Source organism: Centruroides sculpturatus, unplaced genomic scaffold (assembly GCF_000671375.1).
Source record: "Centruroides sculpturatus isolate CEXI.00-Female unplaced genomic scaffold, Cexi_2.0 scaffold117, whole genome shotgun sequence".
Taxonomy (NCBI): Eukaryota; Metazoa; Arthropoda; class Arachnida; order Scorpiones; family Buthidae; genus Centruroides; species Centruroides sculpturatus.
The window spans coordinates 399,633-421,086 of record NW_019384308.1 but is presented as its reverse complement, the minus strand read 5'-3'; the positions used below and the strand labels follow the sequence as shown (position 1 = coordinate 421,086).

The 21,454-nt window shown below is 26.3% G+C and overlaps 1 protein-coding gene across 1 annotated transcript in view; it reads left to right on the top strand.

The window, feature by feature from the left end:
* LOC111620008 (nuclear receptor coactivator 2-like) overlaps positions 1-21,454 on the top strand; it is a 67,302-nt gene that overhangs the window by 9,500 nt on the left and 36,348 nt on the right. Inside the window, exons 3-6 of the mRNA XM_023361850.1 lie at positions 153-206; positions 11,815-11,904; positions 19,375-19,462; positions 19,603-19,806. Of these exons, the coding sequence (XP_023217618.1) occupies positions 153-206; positions 11,815-11,904; positions 19,375-19,462; positions 19,603-19,806 (436 nt within the window). The remainder of the gene's footprint in view (positions 1-152; positions 207-11,814; positions 11,905-19,374; positions 19,463-19,602; positions 19,807-21,454) is intronic.

Genomic DNA, 21,454 nt, shown 5'->3' with positions numbered 1-21,454 from the left:
ATTATTAAATGATATATCAAATGTGAAACTAAATAACTATTTAAATTATGCTTAAACAAAAATTTTCAGAAATATTTTACTGTACTGCAATTTAAAACAGTATATTTTTGAATAATAAAGTAAATAAACAAGGACTCTTAACAATTTTTCAGAGGATAAAATTGGGACTGAGTGAAAAAACAAGCCGATTTAGAGAGGATAAAAAAGTATTATTTTTTTATACATATTTCTATTTTTCACTAAGCTTTCTTTCTTTCTTTTCCTCCAGTACAGTCTTGGTAATCTGAAATTACAAATAATGTAATGACTTAAACTCGTCTGTGTTTTACTTTTGCAAGTGTAAATTACGAAATAAAACATTTTCAATTTTAATTAATATTCGTTAAATAATAATGTAGTTATCCTAATATCATGCTATATTTAATATCAAGATTTAAAATGAACTGTTTTATAGTTAAAAATTTGTAATTGCAGCTTTTATTACACGAAAAACTTCATATTACAGTACAAAAAATAACTGAATCTAATTATTGTTTATATGCAAACTGTTGTAATTAATATATAATGATTGTAAACAAGGATTAGCTTAAAGTTTCTGAACACATATATATGTATTATTTTATATATTTTTTAAGAGGATAAGAGCAGCATATTTAAATAACTGTTCTATTTTTAGAATTTCTATGTAATCATATAATTAAGAACAGATACCATTGTCTCATATTTACATAGTTAAATTATGATCCTGTTTCATTGAGAGAATAATTAAAATGAATTTTTTTGTTTAACTTTATAAATCCTCTTCTGGTTGCCATTTTTGTTTTCATTAAATTCTTGTGAGGTGATACAAGGTATCCAAAAAGTTACTGTGCAGTGAGAAATTTGTAACAACATTAAAGTTGTACGGCATAGCATATGAGACTCGTAAGTTGTATGTCTTGCATTTCCACTGCAGTAGATGCTGTTGCCGCTCGCTCATGGTCATTCCGGTTTTCGGACTATGGTTTTTGGAAGACTTCTTTGCCGATCACATAATCTCCTGTGGAATTTGATTTTGTAAGTCTCTGGACTTTGCTCTTCCAGATTTTAGAACTTCTAGGGGACATTTCTGGCATTTGCTGTAAGAGAAACTGCAGTATTGTGCATCATCTCTCATCATTTGTATATTTTTATGATGATGGAACTATTTTTTTTTTCCATTCATTTTTGAGACAGTTTTTCTTTTTTAAAATAATATACATNACAGCTAATTATTATTTATATTATGATTAAGATCATATTTTTAAAAAATATTACAAAATTATTTGGTAATTTCAAATTAAAAATAACCAAATCACTTGGAAGATGCCAGAATAAAATTTTAGAAATGTTTGTGATATATGTTTTTATTTTTTAACATTAGTTATTGATATTTTCAAATGCAGAATTTTAACGAATTCTATATACATAGTATTTAATATGGGTATATATAAATCTCTGTCTTAACTAGTCTGTTCAAAATATGTTGATATATTTGCTTTTATTTCTGGAATGATGTCTCAAATGTTAATCTTCTAATGAATTTACTGTCTCATTTACACATCAGAATGGTTTTAATGATGATATATAATATAAATATGTATTGATAGCAATGATTTTTTTTTTTTTTGTTCATTCTAATTATTGTCATTAGAAAATTCTCCTCTCTATAGACAACAACACTTCTTATTTATTACTTAATTATTCAGTTTATCAATTTATTTGTAATGTTGCATGCTACATATAATGTGTTTGCATTTCTACATAATACATCAAACTTGCATCAAATCTGTCACTTTTAGCATTATATATTTGGTTCCTATGGCCTCTAAGCTACTTAACAATGTTAAAACAGTTAATTATTAGTTTGATTCTTGTATTCAACTTTTAAAAATAATTATTTTATTGTTTATCTTATGTTTATTTTTAAATAATCAATGCCTAAATGCTATTTCCAGCAAACAATAAACAAAAAATTTACTGTTCAAATATTTTTGGCCATCATTTGGAGGCCCTCATCACTAATGAATGCATAAAAAAAAAAGTTCTATCATTTGAACTTTGCTGTGTTCCAATCTTTTAAACATTTAAAATGATTTTTGATATAGACATCTCATTTACATCACAAAATTAAATAAATTATTTTTAAATAAAGCTACAAATAAAATTATTATTACATTCTGTGGCAATCTAAATAATATTTCTACGATTGCAGTACTGGAATACAGTTCAAGTTGATGCAATTTTCCTTTACATCAGCTATATAAATTTCTAAAGCCTCAAAAGATTGTATGTTGTGTTGCTCAAAGACCCTATGTAAAAGGGTAGCTTTATCCCAACAGGAGGAAACCCCAGGTTTGGCAGCATAGTGGGCAAGTGCTGTGTTATAATTTCCCTTGGCCACATCATATTTATGGTCACATATTCTGGCTTGAAGAAATCTGATGTATGACATACATCTGTCAAATCGTCCCATCTTGTAATGGAATACACTACATCCCTGGCACTTTTGTCATCCGAGCTGTCTTTTGCATTAGCTAAAAGATGAAAAACGTTGGGTTTTCTTCTATAAGTTAAGAGCAAATTTAAATCACTAGCAACCCTATTGTAAATTTGCTGTAGGGACTGTTCATAACATATAACTACACGATTACACTCTGCTTTGTTAACCTTCATACTGGTGTCAGCTAACTTAGATTGCTGTGTGGAAGCGAGGGTGTTGATTAATTAATGAATGGCTGTACCCATGGGCAGATCCTATACATTTACAAACACCACCTTCCCTATATCAGGTTTAGTTCTCCATATAATCAAAATATCATCCACATACTGGGTATAACTAAGGATATTGGATTTTAAATTTACTAATGCCTATTCTTTCAACTTATGTAATAATTTTATTTGTAGCTTGCTTTAAAAATAATTATTTACTAAATTTTGTGATGTAAACAAGATAATGTCCATATCAAACATTTTTTTAAATGTTTAAAAGAGTGGAACACAATGAAGTTTGAGTGATAGAACTGTTATCTGTGTTTGTGTGTGTGTATTCATTCCTGATGAGGAGTTAATTTTTTGTTTATTATTTGCTGGAAATCACATTTAGGTGTTGGTTATTTGATCATACAGTTGCAGTTTATAAGTGTGACATTTTTATTTTATTTATGTTTATTTTCTTAAATACTTCTGAATTTTCTGTACCATCTTCAAAATATGTAATATTTCTTGTAATGTTCTGCTTGCCTTTAGAAACAGGGGTGAAGTTATAATTCTAATTTAAAAAAAAAAAAAAAAGAAAGAAAGAAAATGTTATAACAATCAGGCTATCAAGTATTAATATAATATACTAAGGATATTGAATTTTAAATTTACTAATGCCTATTCTTCCAACTTATGTAATAATAATTTTATTTGTAGCTTGCTTTAAAAAAAAGAAAAAAACAAAAATGCTTTAAAAAAACATTAGTCAGTTATATGATTATCAAGTACCCTTTTGTATTTTCCCTCTGTACTGATGGCATTTTTTCTAGGCCCACTGTGTTGTGAGGGACAGAGCTGAACATATTTGGGACATACTGCCATTGTAGGATTTCAGGGATTCTTTGTTTAGAGTACAGAAAAGGAGATATTTAAAGGGTTTTTTTCTTATTTTTCTGATAACATGTTTTCATTTTATTGCTTATATATGACAAACAGAAAAAATTAGCAATGGATTGCAATTTTTGTATACTTTCTTTTAATTATTGCAGATTTCATACAGAAAAGGGATAGAAATAACATAGTTTTATTATGTAAAGTATACAGAAAACCTAATTATGTAAATTTGAAATTGATTGATTCCTATATTATCAGTATATATTGTATATATAAAATATGGAAATTAGAGAAAATGTTGAAAGAATTTATTACACACTATTCAAAAAATATTTTTTATAATTTTATCATACTTTACTTCTCTTTCATTATTATTAAAAGTTGACAGTGTAGTGATTATGAACCCAGCAAACAAGATTTTTATATTAAAAAATTATCCATATCAAATTACTCTGCAATAAAAGCATCATGAATAATATCTGGATATTTTTCAAGTTTCTCAAACTGTTTGCTTACTAGGAAAAACTTCTGTAATCAATGGACAATGTTTCAAAATACCAGTTTTCTAAGATGTAGTTTATTGTGAAATGATAAAATTGTAGTTGTGTTTGAATTAATAGATAAATAGTATATTAACAACTTTTTTTTTTCCTAATTTGAAAATAAATATCTTTATTGTAAATGCCTTAGAGATGATTGTATTGACATAATATATTCTAAATTGGCAAATAATCAAAATGAAAATAGTATTGAACAAGCATGGCTTGTTCATAGGAAAGAAAGAGTATTTTGATACTAGCTAGGACCTGAACGAGTGGAGGGTATTGTTCTTTAACAGCATATCAAACGCTTTAATTTATTAAGTCAGTATATCTCCCTTGAATGATTCTTAAGTAATATTTTAAATTAGGTAAGACAAATGATAAATTTTTCAAAATTTGTGTCATATACTTATTGGTTTTGACATTACGAAAGGAGGATTAAAGCAGCAATTTATGGATTCAAAAGAAGTATTATAATAATTTCAGTCAAAGAATGACTATTTTTTAAAATTAACATTAATTAATATTCCAGTAAATTATATAAAGTGTTGTAAATAAAATTAGTTTATTGGTGAAAATATATTTCAAAACTATAATTTTTAAAATTATTACATGTTTAATTTTTTTTAACTGAAAAAAATTATTGTGTAACATATTATCCTGATATTTACTGAATGTTTGTTGTGTATAAAACATATTTAATTTGTTATATAGTTACTTTATATTTAAATGTCCAGTAACAAGAATTAACAGTGAAAACTTTCTTTGCATGATGTATGAACTAACTATTCAGATTACCGAGACTGTATGTGTATGTGTGTGTATTTTTTTTTAATAAAATGGATTGAAATGCATTTAAACAACTGGCAATTGATTGTTACAATTTTTTTAAAAGTATGTCATCTTAATTATGTAGACATGTGCATGTATGCATGAAAATTTAATTTGAAATTTTGAAGTTCTAAATTTAAAAAGAAAGAAACATTTTTTGATTCTAGAATTGTGCTATTTTTTTTGCTTAAATTTAATTATGATAATTTTAGTAATTGTAGAATAATATGAAAATGTATAAACTGTTTTGATAGACCTATCAATGCAGACTTAACATGAAGATTTCAATATTTTAAATAATTTTGTACGAAATTTTGTTCTTGTTTGATGTAACTGTTAATAAATTTTAATTATCAGATTGTGTATATAACAATGAAAAATTGCATTGAAAAAAATTTATAAGCATAACCATTAGAAAGTTTATTTTTAGAAAATGAATGTTATATCTTAAACAATTTTTTTATTGTTTGTATATAAATGTGACAAAATATATGATAGCAAGTTCTATTAATAACTATATTAAATATTTATATATTACTTGTCTCCATTCATGTCAGATTTGTCATTTAAAATGTAATCTGAGAAATGAAGTAATTAATTTTGAAGTTTTATTTAGTTATGCATGAATAAACTGTTGTTCCATAGTGTGTTAATTGTTAGTAGTGAGGGGAAAAATCTAATATGTTAGGATTAAACAAAATAAAGACAATTTTATGTTTGTCTTAATTTATCTGTGAAACTGATTATTCTCCAATTGTTATAATTAACTGTTGTTCATATTTTACTCTTATTCTAATCAGCAATTTATGAAAGTAAGCTGAAATTTAAACTTATTATTCTAACATGACATGCAGTTCTCGCAGATTATTTATTTATTTATTTGCATCTGCAAAGTAATTCTATGTAGCATGTGATAACTACCGCACAATAAAACAGTAAGTTTTGTCGTGGTAACGCTCCATAAAAATTTAAGTAACAAATTACTCCAAAACAATAAAATGCATATAAAATTATTAAAAACTTAANAAAAATCCATATTATTATTTGTTAAAAAAAAATTACCTGGTCTGCGTCTTTCTTGTTCATTGTTGTATTGAATTATTACATTTTATTATTGATGATGATCTATTTAAACTGAAAAAGTTACTTTAAATTTCTGAAATGCATTTTTTCATTGTTAGGTGATTCCCAAAAAATAAAAATATTTGGAGTTTCAGTTGATAATTTTACTATAATAATAATAATAATATGCTATAAAATGTGCATTGCTATTTTTTATTTTGTTTTTAATTAATTTAAATATGCTCTGTTTAATAATTGACTTATTATATTGTCATTTTAAATGCATTTTAATAATTGTTTTATTGATCTTTGAATTATTAACTTTACTTTTTAAGATTGAATAAATTATTTATATATTTAAAGCAATATGGTCCAATCTATGATGTAAGAGGATTTGGATTCAAGTTAAATCAAAATTTACGATGGTCTTTTAATAAATTCTATATATTGAAAAACTTGCATTTTATTAAATTTGTAATATTACTTCTGAAATTTTTGAATGATATCGATAATTTTAAGTGTGTGACACTTAAACAGTTTCTATCAGATTTGTTAGAACTTTAAATAGAATTCTTCTATTAGCTTTAGCTAAATTAAATTCGTTTCTATAAGCTAAAAACTACAAGAAAAGAAAAAATTTCCAAATGCTTGAATTGGTAGTAAGAGAAGCTTTGGAAACACACACTCATACTGTTGAAGTAATGTGCTAATCAAAGAGCTTTTTATGCACTGAAATTTAATTAGATCCTAAGAAAGAAATTAATTAATTAATTCTTACAGCTCTGGAAATGAAGATTGGTCAGAGGTCCAGGTAGTATAATTGACAACACATCTGCATGGGTCCATTGATTTTTTATTATTATTTTATTAAATCTGTCTTGATATCTTTAAAAGGTAGATCATTATTTTCTTTTCATAAAAATTAAACTACGAATTCTAAAACAATCTTAATACTAAGATGGAGAGAATTATGTGTATTGATGCCTATACAACATCTAATAGTTTGCATTGTTAATGTAAACAATTTTAAAATATTAATAATTAGAGTAATCAATAAAAAAAATTTTTAATCCATTCCTACGTGAAAAAACATGATTACTTGGAAATCAGATTTCAGAGAAACTCATAAATGTAATCAATGGAGAGTGGATTCGACTGTTAAGAATTGGCAAAAAAGGTTCTTGATTGTCCAGCTTCACATGAACAAAAATTATGTTGTCAATTTTACAAGATTTTTCCTTAAAGTTTAAAATGCCAATAATTTTTGCTGGACAATGTGTGCATTTACGTGCATTTGATATTTTATTTGTGATTAGATTAAATAAAATTAGAATTGTATTAATAAATCTAATTTTCATTATTTTGATCTTTAAAGTCGCACCTCGTCCTTTATGCGAGTAAATACAGTATTTTAAAATTTCAATTCGTGTATGTTTGCAGGACTTATTGTTTTGTCTACATTCTTAGATATTGTCACTGGGTGACATAACCTTTAATACACGAAACTTTGTCAAATAGTTAGCTGCCATTTATATTTTAATTCCAGTGGCTGGAAATGAACAAAACATTTTCCTCAATCTTCTACATTCACAGGAGTTTCTCATAGTATGACCTATTCAAATACTTTCATTTTCACAAAATGCTGTCATTTAAATAAGCAATGTTGGTTTGATTAAATTTATAAATTGCTTAAAATAAATTTGGTAAATTGAATATTGGTGTCATGAGGGTGTCACTGTTCATTTTACTATTTTAATTAAATTTTAGGAATAAATAAATATAAAGGACTGTCCTCTTAAATAAACAATGTAGGGTCACCATAAGTATAGATAATGAGTATTTAAATGAAAGCACAGTAAACAATGTGAGTAAGCTCTAATCTGAATGAACTGGATATCAAAATTTGAAAAAATTGTAAATTAAACAATTTAAAAATTACTCTATTCTTTGTATTTAAAAAGATGGTTTAATTTTTTAAAGTATTTAAGTAGATTAGCCATTAAGGTATTTCAAGTTTATTTTTATTCCAAATTACAACATTCTGTTAGAATAATTTCATTTAAAGATGATGGATGTGAATTAGTTGTGGAAAGTGCTTGTGATAATCATTAAAGTACTGTGTGTTAATTTTATCATATAGATTAGCTATTGTTGATTTGCTTATTACCACTGGCCAGTTAATGAATTTTTAAAACTTACCTGTGTTTTCATGGTTATAAAGTTAATTAATTAATTTAAAGATTTGACAGATTTTTTTCAAGTTATTTGAAAAATAATTTTAATAATTATAGAAGATACTTGAAATCTGTTAATTCAAAATTCACGCAGTTGCAATTAGTTTACATATAACTTATTTTTCTGACAAAAATTGTATGGTGTTTAATCCTGAGCAAAATTTCATAAATTCTTCGTTTCTAATAAATTGGTAATATATTTCATATAGCTTATTTGGTGAGAAGATATTCACTTTTAATTCTAAATGTTTTTAAGTTGTTCTAAGAAAAATCCGTATTAGTTATTTGTTAAAAAAAAATTACCTGGTCTGCGTCTTTCTTGTTCATTGTTGTATTGAATTATTACATTTTATTATTGATGATGATCTATTTAAACTGAAAAAGTTACTTTAAATTTCTGAAATGCATTTTTTCATTGTTAGGTGATTCCCAAAAAATAAAAATATTTGGAGTTTCAGTTGATAATTTTACTATAATAATAATAATAATATGCTATAAAATGTGCATTGCTATTTTTTATTTTGTTTTTAATTAATTTAAATATGCTCTGTTTAATAATTGACTTATTATATTGTCATTTTAAATGCATTTTAATAATTGTTTTATTGATCTTTGAATTATTAACTTTACTTTTTAAGATTGAATAAATTATTTATATATTTAAAGCAATATGGTCCAATCTATGATGTAAGAGGATTTGGATTCAAGTTAAATCAAAATTTACGATGGTCTTTTAATAAATTCTATATATTGAAAAACTTGCATTTTATTAAATTTGTAATATTACTTCTGAAATTTTTGAATGATATCGATAATTTTAAGTGTGTGACACTTAAACAGTTTCTATCAGATTTGTTAGAACTTTAAATAGAATTCTTCTATTAGCTTTAGCTAAATTAAATTCGTTTCTATAAGCTAAAAACTACAAGAAAAGAAAAAATTTCCAAATGCTTGAATTGGTAGTAAGAGAAGCTTTGGAAACACACACTCATACTGTTGAAGTAATGTGCTAATCAAAGAGCTTTTTATGCACTGAAATTTAATTAGATCCTAAGAAAGAAATTAATTAATTAATTCTTACAGCTCTGGAAATGAAGATTGGTCAGAGGTCCAGGTAGTATAATTGACAACACATCTGCATGGTATGCAGGAGTTGCAGGTTTGAGTCCTCCTTCAGGCCAATTAATTTATTATAATTTTTAAGATTTTTATGTTAAATAAAACATCAGATACTTGAAGGAAATAAAAATTGATGAAAGATATTATCTTGGATAAACATCATCTTCCTTAATATTTAATAATTGTGCAAAAAAAAAAATGTAGTTAGTTCCAAATATTACCAAATTTGATATTTACAGTAAAAATTTAAAATTTCTATACATTTTAATTTAAATACTACTTTATAATAATATGAACGACTACAATATTAGTTCACTTAGAATAATTGGCTTTGAAATAACAGAAGGTTGGATCATATTGATTTAAAGCATGTATTGGTAAGTTATGTAATTTGTTAAAATGAAACGAAAGTATGAAGAAAGTAGAAATAACACTGACATTATTTGTGCACTGAAACAAACATTAATATATAGGCATAATCTAAATACAAATAGGATTTTCAGGCAAAAATAAATAAATAAGTGGTATTTTAAACATGTAAATTATAATGAAAATATGAATTGAAATTTTAATAAATATTAATTGACAATATAATAAATGTTAACATTTGAAATGGGGAGGGCTTGCAATCATAGCACTTAAAATTTTTCCCAGCAATAAAAGTTTTGGTATTTACATACCAGATTTGTTAATACCTTAAAATTAAGATTATATATTAGTTTAGTCTTTATTTTAAATGTTAAAAAGTTAATTAGGAGCTATTTATTGCTGGCAGGAAAAAATATTTGAGATATCAGAATATTTTGTGTAATTTCTAATATATGAAGTAAACAATTTCCAGTTATATTTGATATAGTGTAATGCACATCAAAACAGTGTTTACAGAAATTCCATTTATTGCAATATTTATATGATATTTTAATGATTGTGCATTTTAATAGCGAATCTCTTAAATTATCATTTATATAAGTTTGCAAACACACAACATTTGCAAACTTATTATCAAAAATTTATTAGATTTCAATATACAGTGGGTGATCTGTTAACGAACATAATCCGTTCCAAGACTTTGTTCGTTAACCAATTATCAATTTACCATAGGTTTTAATAGGAATTTAATTAATTCATTCTGAAGACCCCCCCAAATTAAAAAATATATACTTTCTTACTACGTTTATTTATATGTAATAATAAAAATACATACATACACAGTCTTGCATTTTTATTAGTCATGTTTTTTTCGTTTGTGGGGTTAAAGAATCTGTCTAATGTTGATTGCTTTTCTCTCTTCTTCAGGATTTTTCAGAAGTAATTAATAGCATTGTAATTGTAGAGATCCCTAAGCCTATTAACCTCAACCTGGTTTGGATGCCATTCTAAGACCGTTGTTCTGACATCCTCCCACTTCTTCAAAAGATCTTTAATAGCAGATATCGGCATTAATCCTCTTTTTCAGAAGAAAACATATCTCGCCGAGTTTCTTGGTGTTCTTCATTCAAGAGTTCTTGGCGTTCTTCTGTCGTCAGATCCGTTTCAGGTTCCATTATGAACTCTTCGATGTTCTTTATTTCTCAGATGTGATTTTTGTTACTCCTTTAGCTGCTTGAGTCTTTTTAATTATACAGTATCTTTCTTAAATAAGATTGAACTGTGGCCTACTGTAGACCTGTTTACGCATACTGCCCAGCAACATTAGGCATCTTCTGCCCACTCTCTACCTTTGCTATTATACTCTCACCTTTCGTAAAGAAAAACAGATGCAAAACTTAACGAGTGCCTACCGAACAGTCTCGCGAATACATAAAAGAATTGTTTCCGTCAGAAAAATAAAAGGCTGGAACTACAAGGGAAAGTTTCAAAGTTTGGAAGAATACTATCTGATCAGTATATACCAGATTGAGCATTGATGTCGACATCTCCCGCACTCTGAAAAGTTTCGAATTGTTGCCCAAAGACAAGGGAAGACCAATTGGTACTCATTATTTTACGTTGCTTCTTGTGTTTGTTGTCCATACATAAAAAATCTTTCACAAAAGTGTTTGTTTTCTGATTTGTTCATTAACCAATCTGTTCGTTACCTGATCACCCACTGTAATTTTCTTCTAGCTGTTGTAATTTGTAAAATGTATATAATGGACATGGTGATGCTTAATATCTTCGTTACTTATCGTCATTGAATTTTAATTAAATGTGTTTATATACCTAAAGATGTATTAAAATGATACTGTTATTTCAAAACCTTATTTTGCATTGAATCTTATTAAAAATAGAAACAAGATCATCTTAGTTTAGGTTTTAGTTGCTGTCTCTTGAAAATAAAACTACTTTTCTCCCCACTTTGTTACATTGGTAAATAATTTTTTTGCATTTAACATTTAATGAATGTAATTGATTATTAAATTTTTTTAATTTAGGCATTAGATGGTTTCTCATTAACTGTAAATACAGATGGGAAAATAGAATTTGTGTCTGATAATATTTCGTCTTTTCTAAAATATCGTCAGGTATGTATATAAATGTTTTTCTTCTTCTTAAAATAGTTCTTTTTCAACTATCTTACATAATTGTATTCTTCTTTCTCATGAAAAGGTTTTGTGAAATTTTAAGTGTTAGTACTAGGGAAAACTTGTTGAAAATATAAAAATTTAAGAAATTTAATTGATATTTCTCGAATTTTATTATTTTGAAATTTGATAATCTAATCAATTCAAATTTTAATATTATTTTACAAGTGATTAATTTAAATTTATAAACAATCTGCAAACAAAACCTTTTTTAACCTGTAATTGAACTTTAACGTAACTTCTGAATTGATGTCAGAATATGAGTTTGATATATACAAAGTTTAAAGTCGAACATCATTGTTCTAACAGTCCAATTTGGAAATCAGTTTAGTTCATTACCTGAAGCAGGCCTCGGTGAAGGCCGAAAACATCTGGAAGTTACGTTAAAGTTCAGTTACTGGTTAAAAAAAAATGATTGTTTATTTCTCACTCCAGTGTTTTTGAGAAGAGGACTGTTATTAAATTTATAAGATTAATGTTAAATATGCATTTTATTATGAAAAATATACATTTTTATAAAACTATTAAAGGTATATTTCTTGCTGTTATTTTTATAACTCATAACTATTGATTTTGACATCACTGTTACACTATGTAAAATTCAGCAAATATTTTTAGACTGTAAAGATACTCTAAATTATTTTGTTCATTCAAACAATTGTTGATGTAGCCAAATAAATTGAATGAAATATTATTTTTTTTAATCTAGCATCTGTATAAAATGTTAATCTGAGATGAAACATTTAAAGAACATTACATATCAAACATTTTCTTAAAGTTAAATTTACAAATTTATTTTTAAAGAAGTGTAAGAAAATTGGAAAATATATCCATTTTGTTATATAAGTAAGGAAAACTACAAATAAAATTAAATTTTTATCAAATTAATATACTCCTAATATGAAATACATACTAAACCAAATTTTTTTTCTCTCTCAAATTTTAATTTTAATTTATATTCTTTATTGTCGTCTATCATACAACTATATACTTTGCTCATACTGAATAGGAATACATTTAATCTGCAATCTTGCAACAGCAGTGATTTTTCTGTATCTGCTAGTTTTTTCATAAACATTTTTCACCATATTGACTTAGCTGTGCTTCTGTGATATCCACATGCTATGTGCTATCCGTGTGATAATTTCAGTCACAAACAAAATTTTTTTTCCTGCTTATCACAGACCCTCAAAAAACTTCTGCAGAATTTGCTGCTTTGCCTATGTTACTGTGTACAATTTTTTACACACAATAACACGGCAATTTTCTGTTCTGACACCATAGATTTGTCAGCAACATATGACATAATGAATTGGTTGTCTGCGAATCACTGAGTATGAATACAAGACTCCATAAGATAGTGTGGGGCACTCTGATGTTCAACAGTTTAAATATTTTTGTAGTTTTTATTTCGTGCCCAAAACCATAGAAAAATTATTTTTTACTCCTGAGCAGCATCTCAGTCCTCCAGTCATGTATTTACAGCTGAACTTGTTTCACATTAGTCCACACTGTTGCAAAGTTTTAAGCATCCTGTATAGTTTTTAGTAGTTCACAAGCTTGAGCAATAGTTTGTTAACTAGACAATATATGACATTGAAATTTTGTACATGCACAGAAGATACATTATAAGATTTTTCAGAATCATCAAATTTGAGGAATGGAAATTACAAGCAATGTAATCACTTGAAAAATCAATGCAAAATTGCTATCTTATGCATATTAAAAATTCTGCATGTGATCTTGGGTTAAGTATTGGTGTTCATGTTTTAGTAGAAGCTACTCTGTAGTGATGAATTTAAGGTTATGCAATACCCTAAGCAATCATGGATTTGTGATGTCCTTTCATATAAATAAATCTGTATCGCACACTGCTCAGATATTGTATAAAGTCTAGTTCCTGGCTATTACTGCACTATGAATAAGTATTGACAAGCATATATTTCTGCCTGTTTTAAATTTTACTAAAAGCATAAGGTTGTAGACAAAAGCTTACAGCTATGTGTTTTCAGGAAGCTAACTTTTCTGTAATATGTAAAAAAAAAACCTATAGTAATTTGGAGATAGCTTAAAATATTTTATTATAAACACCAAAACAAGACAAAATATTAAATATATAGGTGAAAAAAAAATATTCAGATTGTGAACTATGTTTTCTAGTTATTATTTTTTCTATTATTACATTAAATTACATAAAACAATATACTATATGTAAATTTTTAACAGCCGATAAAACAAACTAAATATTCCATTTTATTTAAAGTGTCACTTATATATAGTGTACAGAATAATTTTATTATTGCAACTACTATAATTCCTTTGATGTTAGATATTAATAGTTTGGATACTTAAATTACATAATGATTGAATAATTTGGCATTAGAGACTAGTATGTTGCAATCTTTTGGTTTTAATTATTAATAATAATTAAAACTGGAAAAACAGTGATTCAAATTCTGTAACTGTCATCTAATATACAAGTATCATGCCAAATATACAATTTAAATATATTTTAATAACATAGCTTTTCAGCTAATTAGAAAATAACTATAAAGGAATAATTTTGTGATAAATAGTATCACTATTTTTTGATAATTTTGTAAGAAAGCAATGACCTTTAATTTAATAACTTTGAACAAATTCATCTCAAAACATTTCAGAGTAATAATTATTCAAAATACATACACACACTGTGTGTAGATATGTCATAAGTTAAACCACTGAAGCTTCGAATTAAACACCTCTCTTGGCATTTTCAAAAAGATTAATTAATTTACATTAACTTTAACTTTTAATAGTTAAATGGATCATTTTAAAATTCCAAGAGATAATGATGTAGCTACCTGAAATTCCAGATTTGTTTGTAATTAACTTGTAATTAGATTAACATAGTAAAATCTAGCTGTTTTGGTAGCATTTGGCTTTAATAAACAAAGTTTATCATCTAATGATCTGCCAGTTTATCTGTTCGGCTATTTTAAGGCTAACAAATAAATTAAATACAAATCAATCTAGGTAGACAACCTATAAGGCTAGTAAATACTCGTAATTTATTTACTAGCCTTAAAATAGCCTGAAGGATAATTTGGATGATTGGTGATGCAAATAGTTGTTTGTTTGTTATATATACCAAGCTTACATTTTCAGTGCTTTATAATTATGACAAAATATATTGTTGCTTGTATATTGGTCTAAAATATATATTACACACACATGTATACATATATAGAAAGAGATTGATATCAAGCATTTGAATAACTAGCAATATGGTCTTTCATCACAGAAAAAATTGCAAGTACAGATTATATTTTGACCATTATTTTTTAATTTAATGAAACTATTATAAGTTAGTTACTTACCCCTGAAAATTATAACAGATAGCAATATATTTATCAATAGTATGAAATTTTGAGTCATAAATTATTAATCAGTTAAAATGTAACCTAACAATTTTACTAAAAAATGTTTTACACATTATTATTATTATTATAAAGGATAATTTGTTGTATTTGATTACTTTATACAAATATAAATCAAGCAAATGAATGATATGTTTGCTTTATTTAATTTAATTCTAATGAATTTATTTTTATATTCAGTTAAATTGTGGTGACTTTGGTGCTCATTTATTTTATAAATTATTCCTTAAAAATTAGATTAGGTTTAAGAAATGATTCCAAACAAAATTGGATGTTTGTGTTTTTAAACATTTTTTAGATCATTGACTATAACATTTAAGACAATGAATATAACTTGTTTATGAAAACTTCAATTTTGTACGACGACTTAGTTTTTTGTATTGAAGATTTTTTTCTAATGAGTTAAAATGATCAATGTCAAATGTAATTTTCAGTATTTAGAAATTACATTTAAAAAAAAAATAGCAAGTTTTGAATTCAAAATTTTGTTATAAACAGACAATGGCTAGATAGATTTTTATTTACATATTTCTAATATATCATGAAATATTAATTCTGAAATTTATGAGGTGAAATGAAACATTTTAACTTTTGCATAAATTGTAGGAAAATGCAACATGTTTCCATAATTTATGGTAATATGTTTTCATATGGAAATATGATTAAGGGAATAGAAAAACTAAAATATGAAATGTGAAATTTATTAATTTTCTAAGGAATCATACCGAGAAAAGAAACCTATACCAAAAATTACAAGTAAAATAAACACACAAACTTGTTTTATATTTCCAATTTCTTTTTATCACTTCTTGATTCTTTGATTTATATGTTTATGAAAATTGTATTATCAAACATACTGGGGGGGAAATGTAAGCATAAACAAAATTGTATGTATGTGTGAATTTATAAACGAGTGAAGAAAACAGCAAGTGATTTTACTTATATTAGCATATCTGGAAAAATTTGTAAAATTTCTTATAAAATTTGTGTGCTCAATAGCAGATAATGTAAGAATTATATATATTTGATTTTAAACTTAACTTACATAAACTAAGTATAGGAACTAATTTATATTTTCTAGAAAATGAAAAAATATCAGTTAGAATTATCTATGTATCAAACTTTGATATTTAAAACATTAAATTGTCAAAATTACACTACTATCGATAATGATTAACAGTAGAAATAAAGATGTGGTTATTCATTTCACTCTCTTCGTAGACAGGTTTTGTTACTGATTACTCGACAATATAGTAAAATATGCTGGCTTCTGTCATAAAAATTCTAAACTTTATAACTCCTATCTCTCCAACTGCACTTACTGCAATACATCAAAAATGCTCCACTGTTAACCAACATATACAAGAGAATAAGAATAGTGAGTAATAAGAAAATAGTCTATAAGAGGAACCCTACAATATTTCAGATGTTAAGAAATGACAAAGTACCCTTACACAAAAAGCTGGTTCCACAGGTTTATAGAATACCAGTGCATGATAAAAGGCACCAAAAGGACCTGTATTATATAGGGGCCACAAAACAGTAGCTTACTGAAAGGTTGAAAGAACACAAAAGGAATATTAGATATGAGCAACCAGTCACGGCGTTAGCAAATTATGTGATCATAGAACCAACAGAAGTTTCAGTTAATTGGGGTAAAGCAGAACTTATACAAAAAGTTGCAAGCAGACGGCATCTAAAGTATACAGAAGAATGGCATATTAATAAGTATAATGAAAAAGGGCAATCTATAAATTTTCAGGAATCCTGTAAATTAGCATTGGCATGGAAAGCGGCAGCTTTGCAAGTTTAAAAGAACAAACTGGTCTTGCTTATTCGAATCTATGATAGTTTGTTTTTTAAAAATAGCGTTCTAGAATTTCTCTCTGGCAAAAGAATTTTCAGTTTGAAATAAACTTTTTTGTTCAAGCCTGAAGAAGGTCAGGGAAGCTGACTGAAAACATTCAGTATTTTAGCAAAATAAGCTGCATTTTAAAGGTTTTTTTTTTGGAGCATTTTTGATGTATTCTAAACTTTGGAATTCAAATTAATCAAACATAGGTAACATTGCATGATAACTTCTACAGTATGATTTTGAAATAGGAAAAGAATAAGAAAATTTTAAAAAATACTTTAAAGTGTAAATATGTGACAGGTACTATTTTCAGTTAACAGAAAACTGTTTTGTCTGCATCATGTAAAGATACTTAATTATTCTTAGCCTAGTTATCTTTGCTTTGTAAATGTAGCTCTAGAGTTACAGTATTGACTGTGAAACACAATGTCACACATTAAATTCTATAAAAAATGTACATTCGACCCCCCCCCCATAACGCGATAGATACATTCTACTTTATAAGAATTTCACGTTGTAAGGAATCCTTAAATACATGAGCCAATCACAGCCCGGCACGTGTGCAGTTTATGGACTACGGCTGTTTGAAATGTTTTCTTCCATAAAATTAATCGATTCTAGACTAATTTGACTCGACATTTCCAAAACTCTTATAATTTTTTGGGAATAATCCATATAAACTATGCTATGAACAATAAATTGTAGGATTACTTACGGAGTGTGCCCTGTTCGACGACGCCATTGCTTAAGCTTGTTTTTGTCGCAGAGCAGCACATCGAACGACGGGCACGTTTTCTGATAAGTTATTTTTCTGCAAAAAATTTTCTGAACTTTGGAGACATCATTAATAGAAATAATTTTTATGGCCATTGAATAAGAAATGTTTTTTTCACAAGAAATGTATAAAATTACAGTATTGTATTAGACTTACAGTACCTAATTTATATACTGTACAGACTATAGTAAACTCAACTTATTCCCCTAAACTTTCCATAGTGTGTAAGTAGTTCGGCTGCTCGTCCACTATTGGTCCAGATTTGACCAATCCTGTCGTGACACAAGTCGGCGATGACATTTTACCGCATTTTACGAGTCTCTTTTAGTGTCTTTATACGAATACAGTTGCAATTTTTTCGCCGTGATATACGAATCCACATTATATGAACCCGCATTATAGGGGGGTTGACTGTACAAGAACATACATGATATTAATTATTGCTGCATGAAAAGTCAATAATGGAGCATTGTCATGTTTTGTTATTACATTTTACTATATTTTGTTAAGTCGTAATTGAATTTGCCTGAAAGTCATAAGACAAAAATATTCACTGTGTACGTAATGCTTATTTCACTGGAAATGGCTTTATATACATTTTTTCTTAAGTCATATATAATTTCTTTTAAAACCTAATGGAGAAATTAAACAAAAAAGTCTTACATTCCATCTCATGCTCCCAGCTCATCATCCAGGATATAAAACTACAAAAATTGTCCATTCAAAAGTTCAAATTAGTTTAGAATTATTTTAATTTGGAAATTTTCTGGTTGTTGTTTTACCATTAAAGTAGTTTTAAAAAGAAATTTGGTTTTATGCAGAATGATCAAATTTAAATGTCGTGTACAAATGAACAAATGCACATTTTGGTTTCACCTATGATAAATTTTGATATTGAAAGACATGAAAAATTATTTGTTGTTTAGGATGGGTTTAGAAATAAATACGTTTGTTTTAAGTGAGTTTAGGAATTTATAAATGAAAATTATGAAAAATTAAGTATTGTCTCTGAAAAAAGCCAAATTTTTTTTTTAAATGATCAAAATTGTGCTTGTTAAAGGATAACATATTTACATTTATAAGTTACTTTTTATTAGTGTTTTCAGTTAATTTGTAAAAATAAGTAAATGTTATAAATGAATGAATGAGTATAATTTAATAGTAAATGATCCAACAATATCTACGATATTTCTTAGAATGAAACAATTTGTACGATAGTTGTGAAATTTCCTTGATAGTTGTATAGGAAATGTAGGAAAGTGTTACTAAACAGTTTGAAATTAGGAAATTTACTTTTGTGAACTAATATTTAAAATAAATTTACCTTACAACAAACACTCAAGTCCCATGATATCTATTAGGATGACTTGGTGGACAAGAGCATATATAACATCATTCATATAGGAGATCATGCACGTTTCAGTAGTAATCTGTTGCCTATGTCAATAGGTGAGTATTTCTTTTGATTTTAAACAAAATTTAAAGTAAATGATTACTTTTTAAAATTCAGTTTAAATATATTGTATTTTATCATTCTCTTCTCGTTAGTCAAAATTTAGAAAAAGCTTACTAACATAATTTTCTCGTAGGCAATGGATTTGGTTGGCCATCAGAATCTAATACAAGTAAGAGCCGATCTTTTAACTGCCGTTTTCTTATCAAGCCTCCCGACGACCAAGACGAGACTATGGAAGAGAAGCAGGCCCATGTTTCTCAATACGAAAACATGCAGGTCTCTGCATTGTTGTTACCCTTCACGGGAGAGAAGTCAGAGGGTATTGAAGGAGATGCAGGTAAACACTCAGTCATGTATAGTTACTAATGTATTTGGCTTATAGAATTGTATTGTCAGTGTTTGAAAGGTATACCATGGAAGTTAGATAATGGCTCTTACTTATTTTGAACAGTCTTAAGACAGTTTGTGTATTTCAAAATTGATTGTTAGAAATTAAAATGTGTCTTTTAATGGGATTTTTTATTTTTACATATCTTTTCAAATAATAATTCGTAAAAGATTTTAAGCAATTTTATTGAAACTGTATAATGCAAAATTTGGAGTAAAAATTCCTATCATAACATTAGCATTTGTATTGATTTAGATTATTATATGTACAATAATGAATGCAGTTTTTTCTTTAACACAATTATTCCATTTAATTTATAAATACAGAACTGTGTTATGTTAATGCAAAGTATGATTCATAATTTTTTTATAAATAAATATATATATCTGTGCAACAAATATTTATACTGATAAAGCATTCAACTACTTTTAAGACTTCAGGGTTTTTTTTAATTGTGCTTATAATGATGTATTTACATAATGCTAAATGATCTCATGTTACAGATATCTCAAAAAATTATTGATCTCGCTTCTTTTGTTTTTGACTAATTGTGACAGACTTTAATTGAAACATTTTACTGTTCTGTAATTAGGGTAATGCCTGTGGCATGTTTATTGTACATATATGTGATAATAAAATCAAAATTATTTAATTTATAATTGTATCTGTGCCATTTTATTTATATTTGAAGATATAACATACTCATTTTGAAAACTTTAAAACAATGCAAAGAAATAAAGTTTTTTATAATTAGCTGTTTTTTTGTTTGTTTTTGATATTTATTTTTATATGAGGAATTAAACAGTTTAGAAGTTACATTTGATTCATAAACTAGCTTTTGATTTTGATAACTGTTTCATTTGTTGTTATGCAATAGATAGATTATTGATTTTTATCATAATGTATTGGTATATATATAAATCATCCTGAAGCCCAATGTATTAATACTAACCCAAACTATTTCTGTAATTAATTGGGCTATTATTTTGCTATCAATAATAACTAGATATTAGGTGATTTGGTAATAGAGGTAGGTGTTAGGCACCATTTCTTGTCTAAATTAACAATTATAATTCTAAATGATTTAATAAATTATTGATTTAGATAAGAGATGGCACCTAATGTCTACTTCCATTACCAAATTACTTAATATCTAGTTATTATTGATAGCAAATTAATAGCTTGATTAATTATGGCAATACTTGGTTTAGTATAATATATTGAGGTATATTATTAGTTTGTGTGTATGTAGAATTTTTTTTTCAAATGGTATTTACTGTTATGCATGTTAAAATCTCTGTTGTTAAGTAGTAGTAAATAAAAACTAGTTCCTATATTAAGCATGGGAATAAATTTTTAAAATTTCATTTTTATATATTTAATCCTTCACACCATACTTTTTCATTTCAATGTGTTAAGAATTTAAAAGATGATGTAAATTTTAAAAAATTGTGTCACTTATAAACAGGCTTATCATTTTCTGTATTATTTTGATAAAATAAAATTATTTACTGCAGTCTTATTTGTTCTATCCTTTGTTTATTTGATTCACTTCATTATTTAATTTGATACATTACAGGAGTTTATTTACTAGACT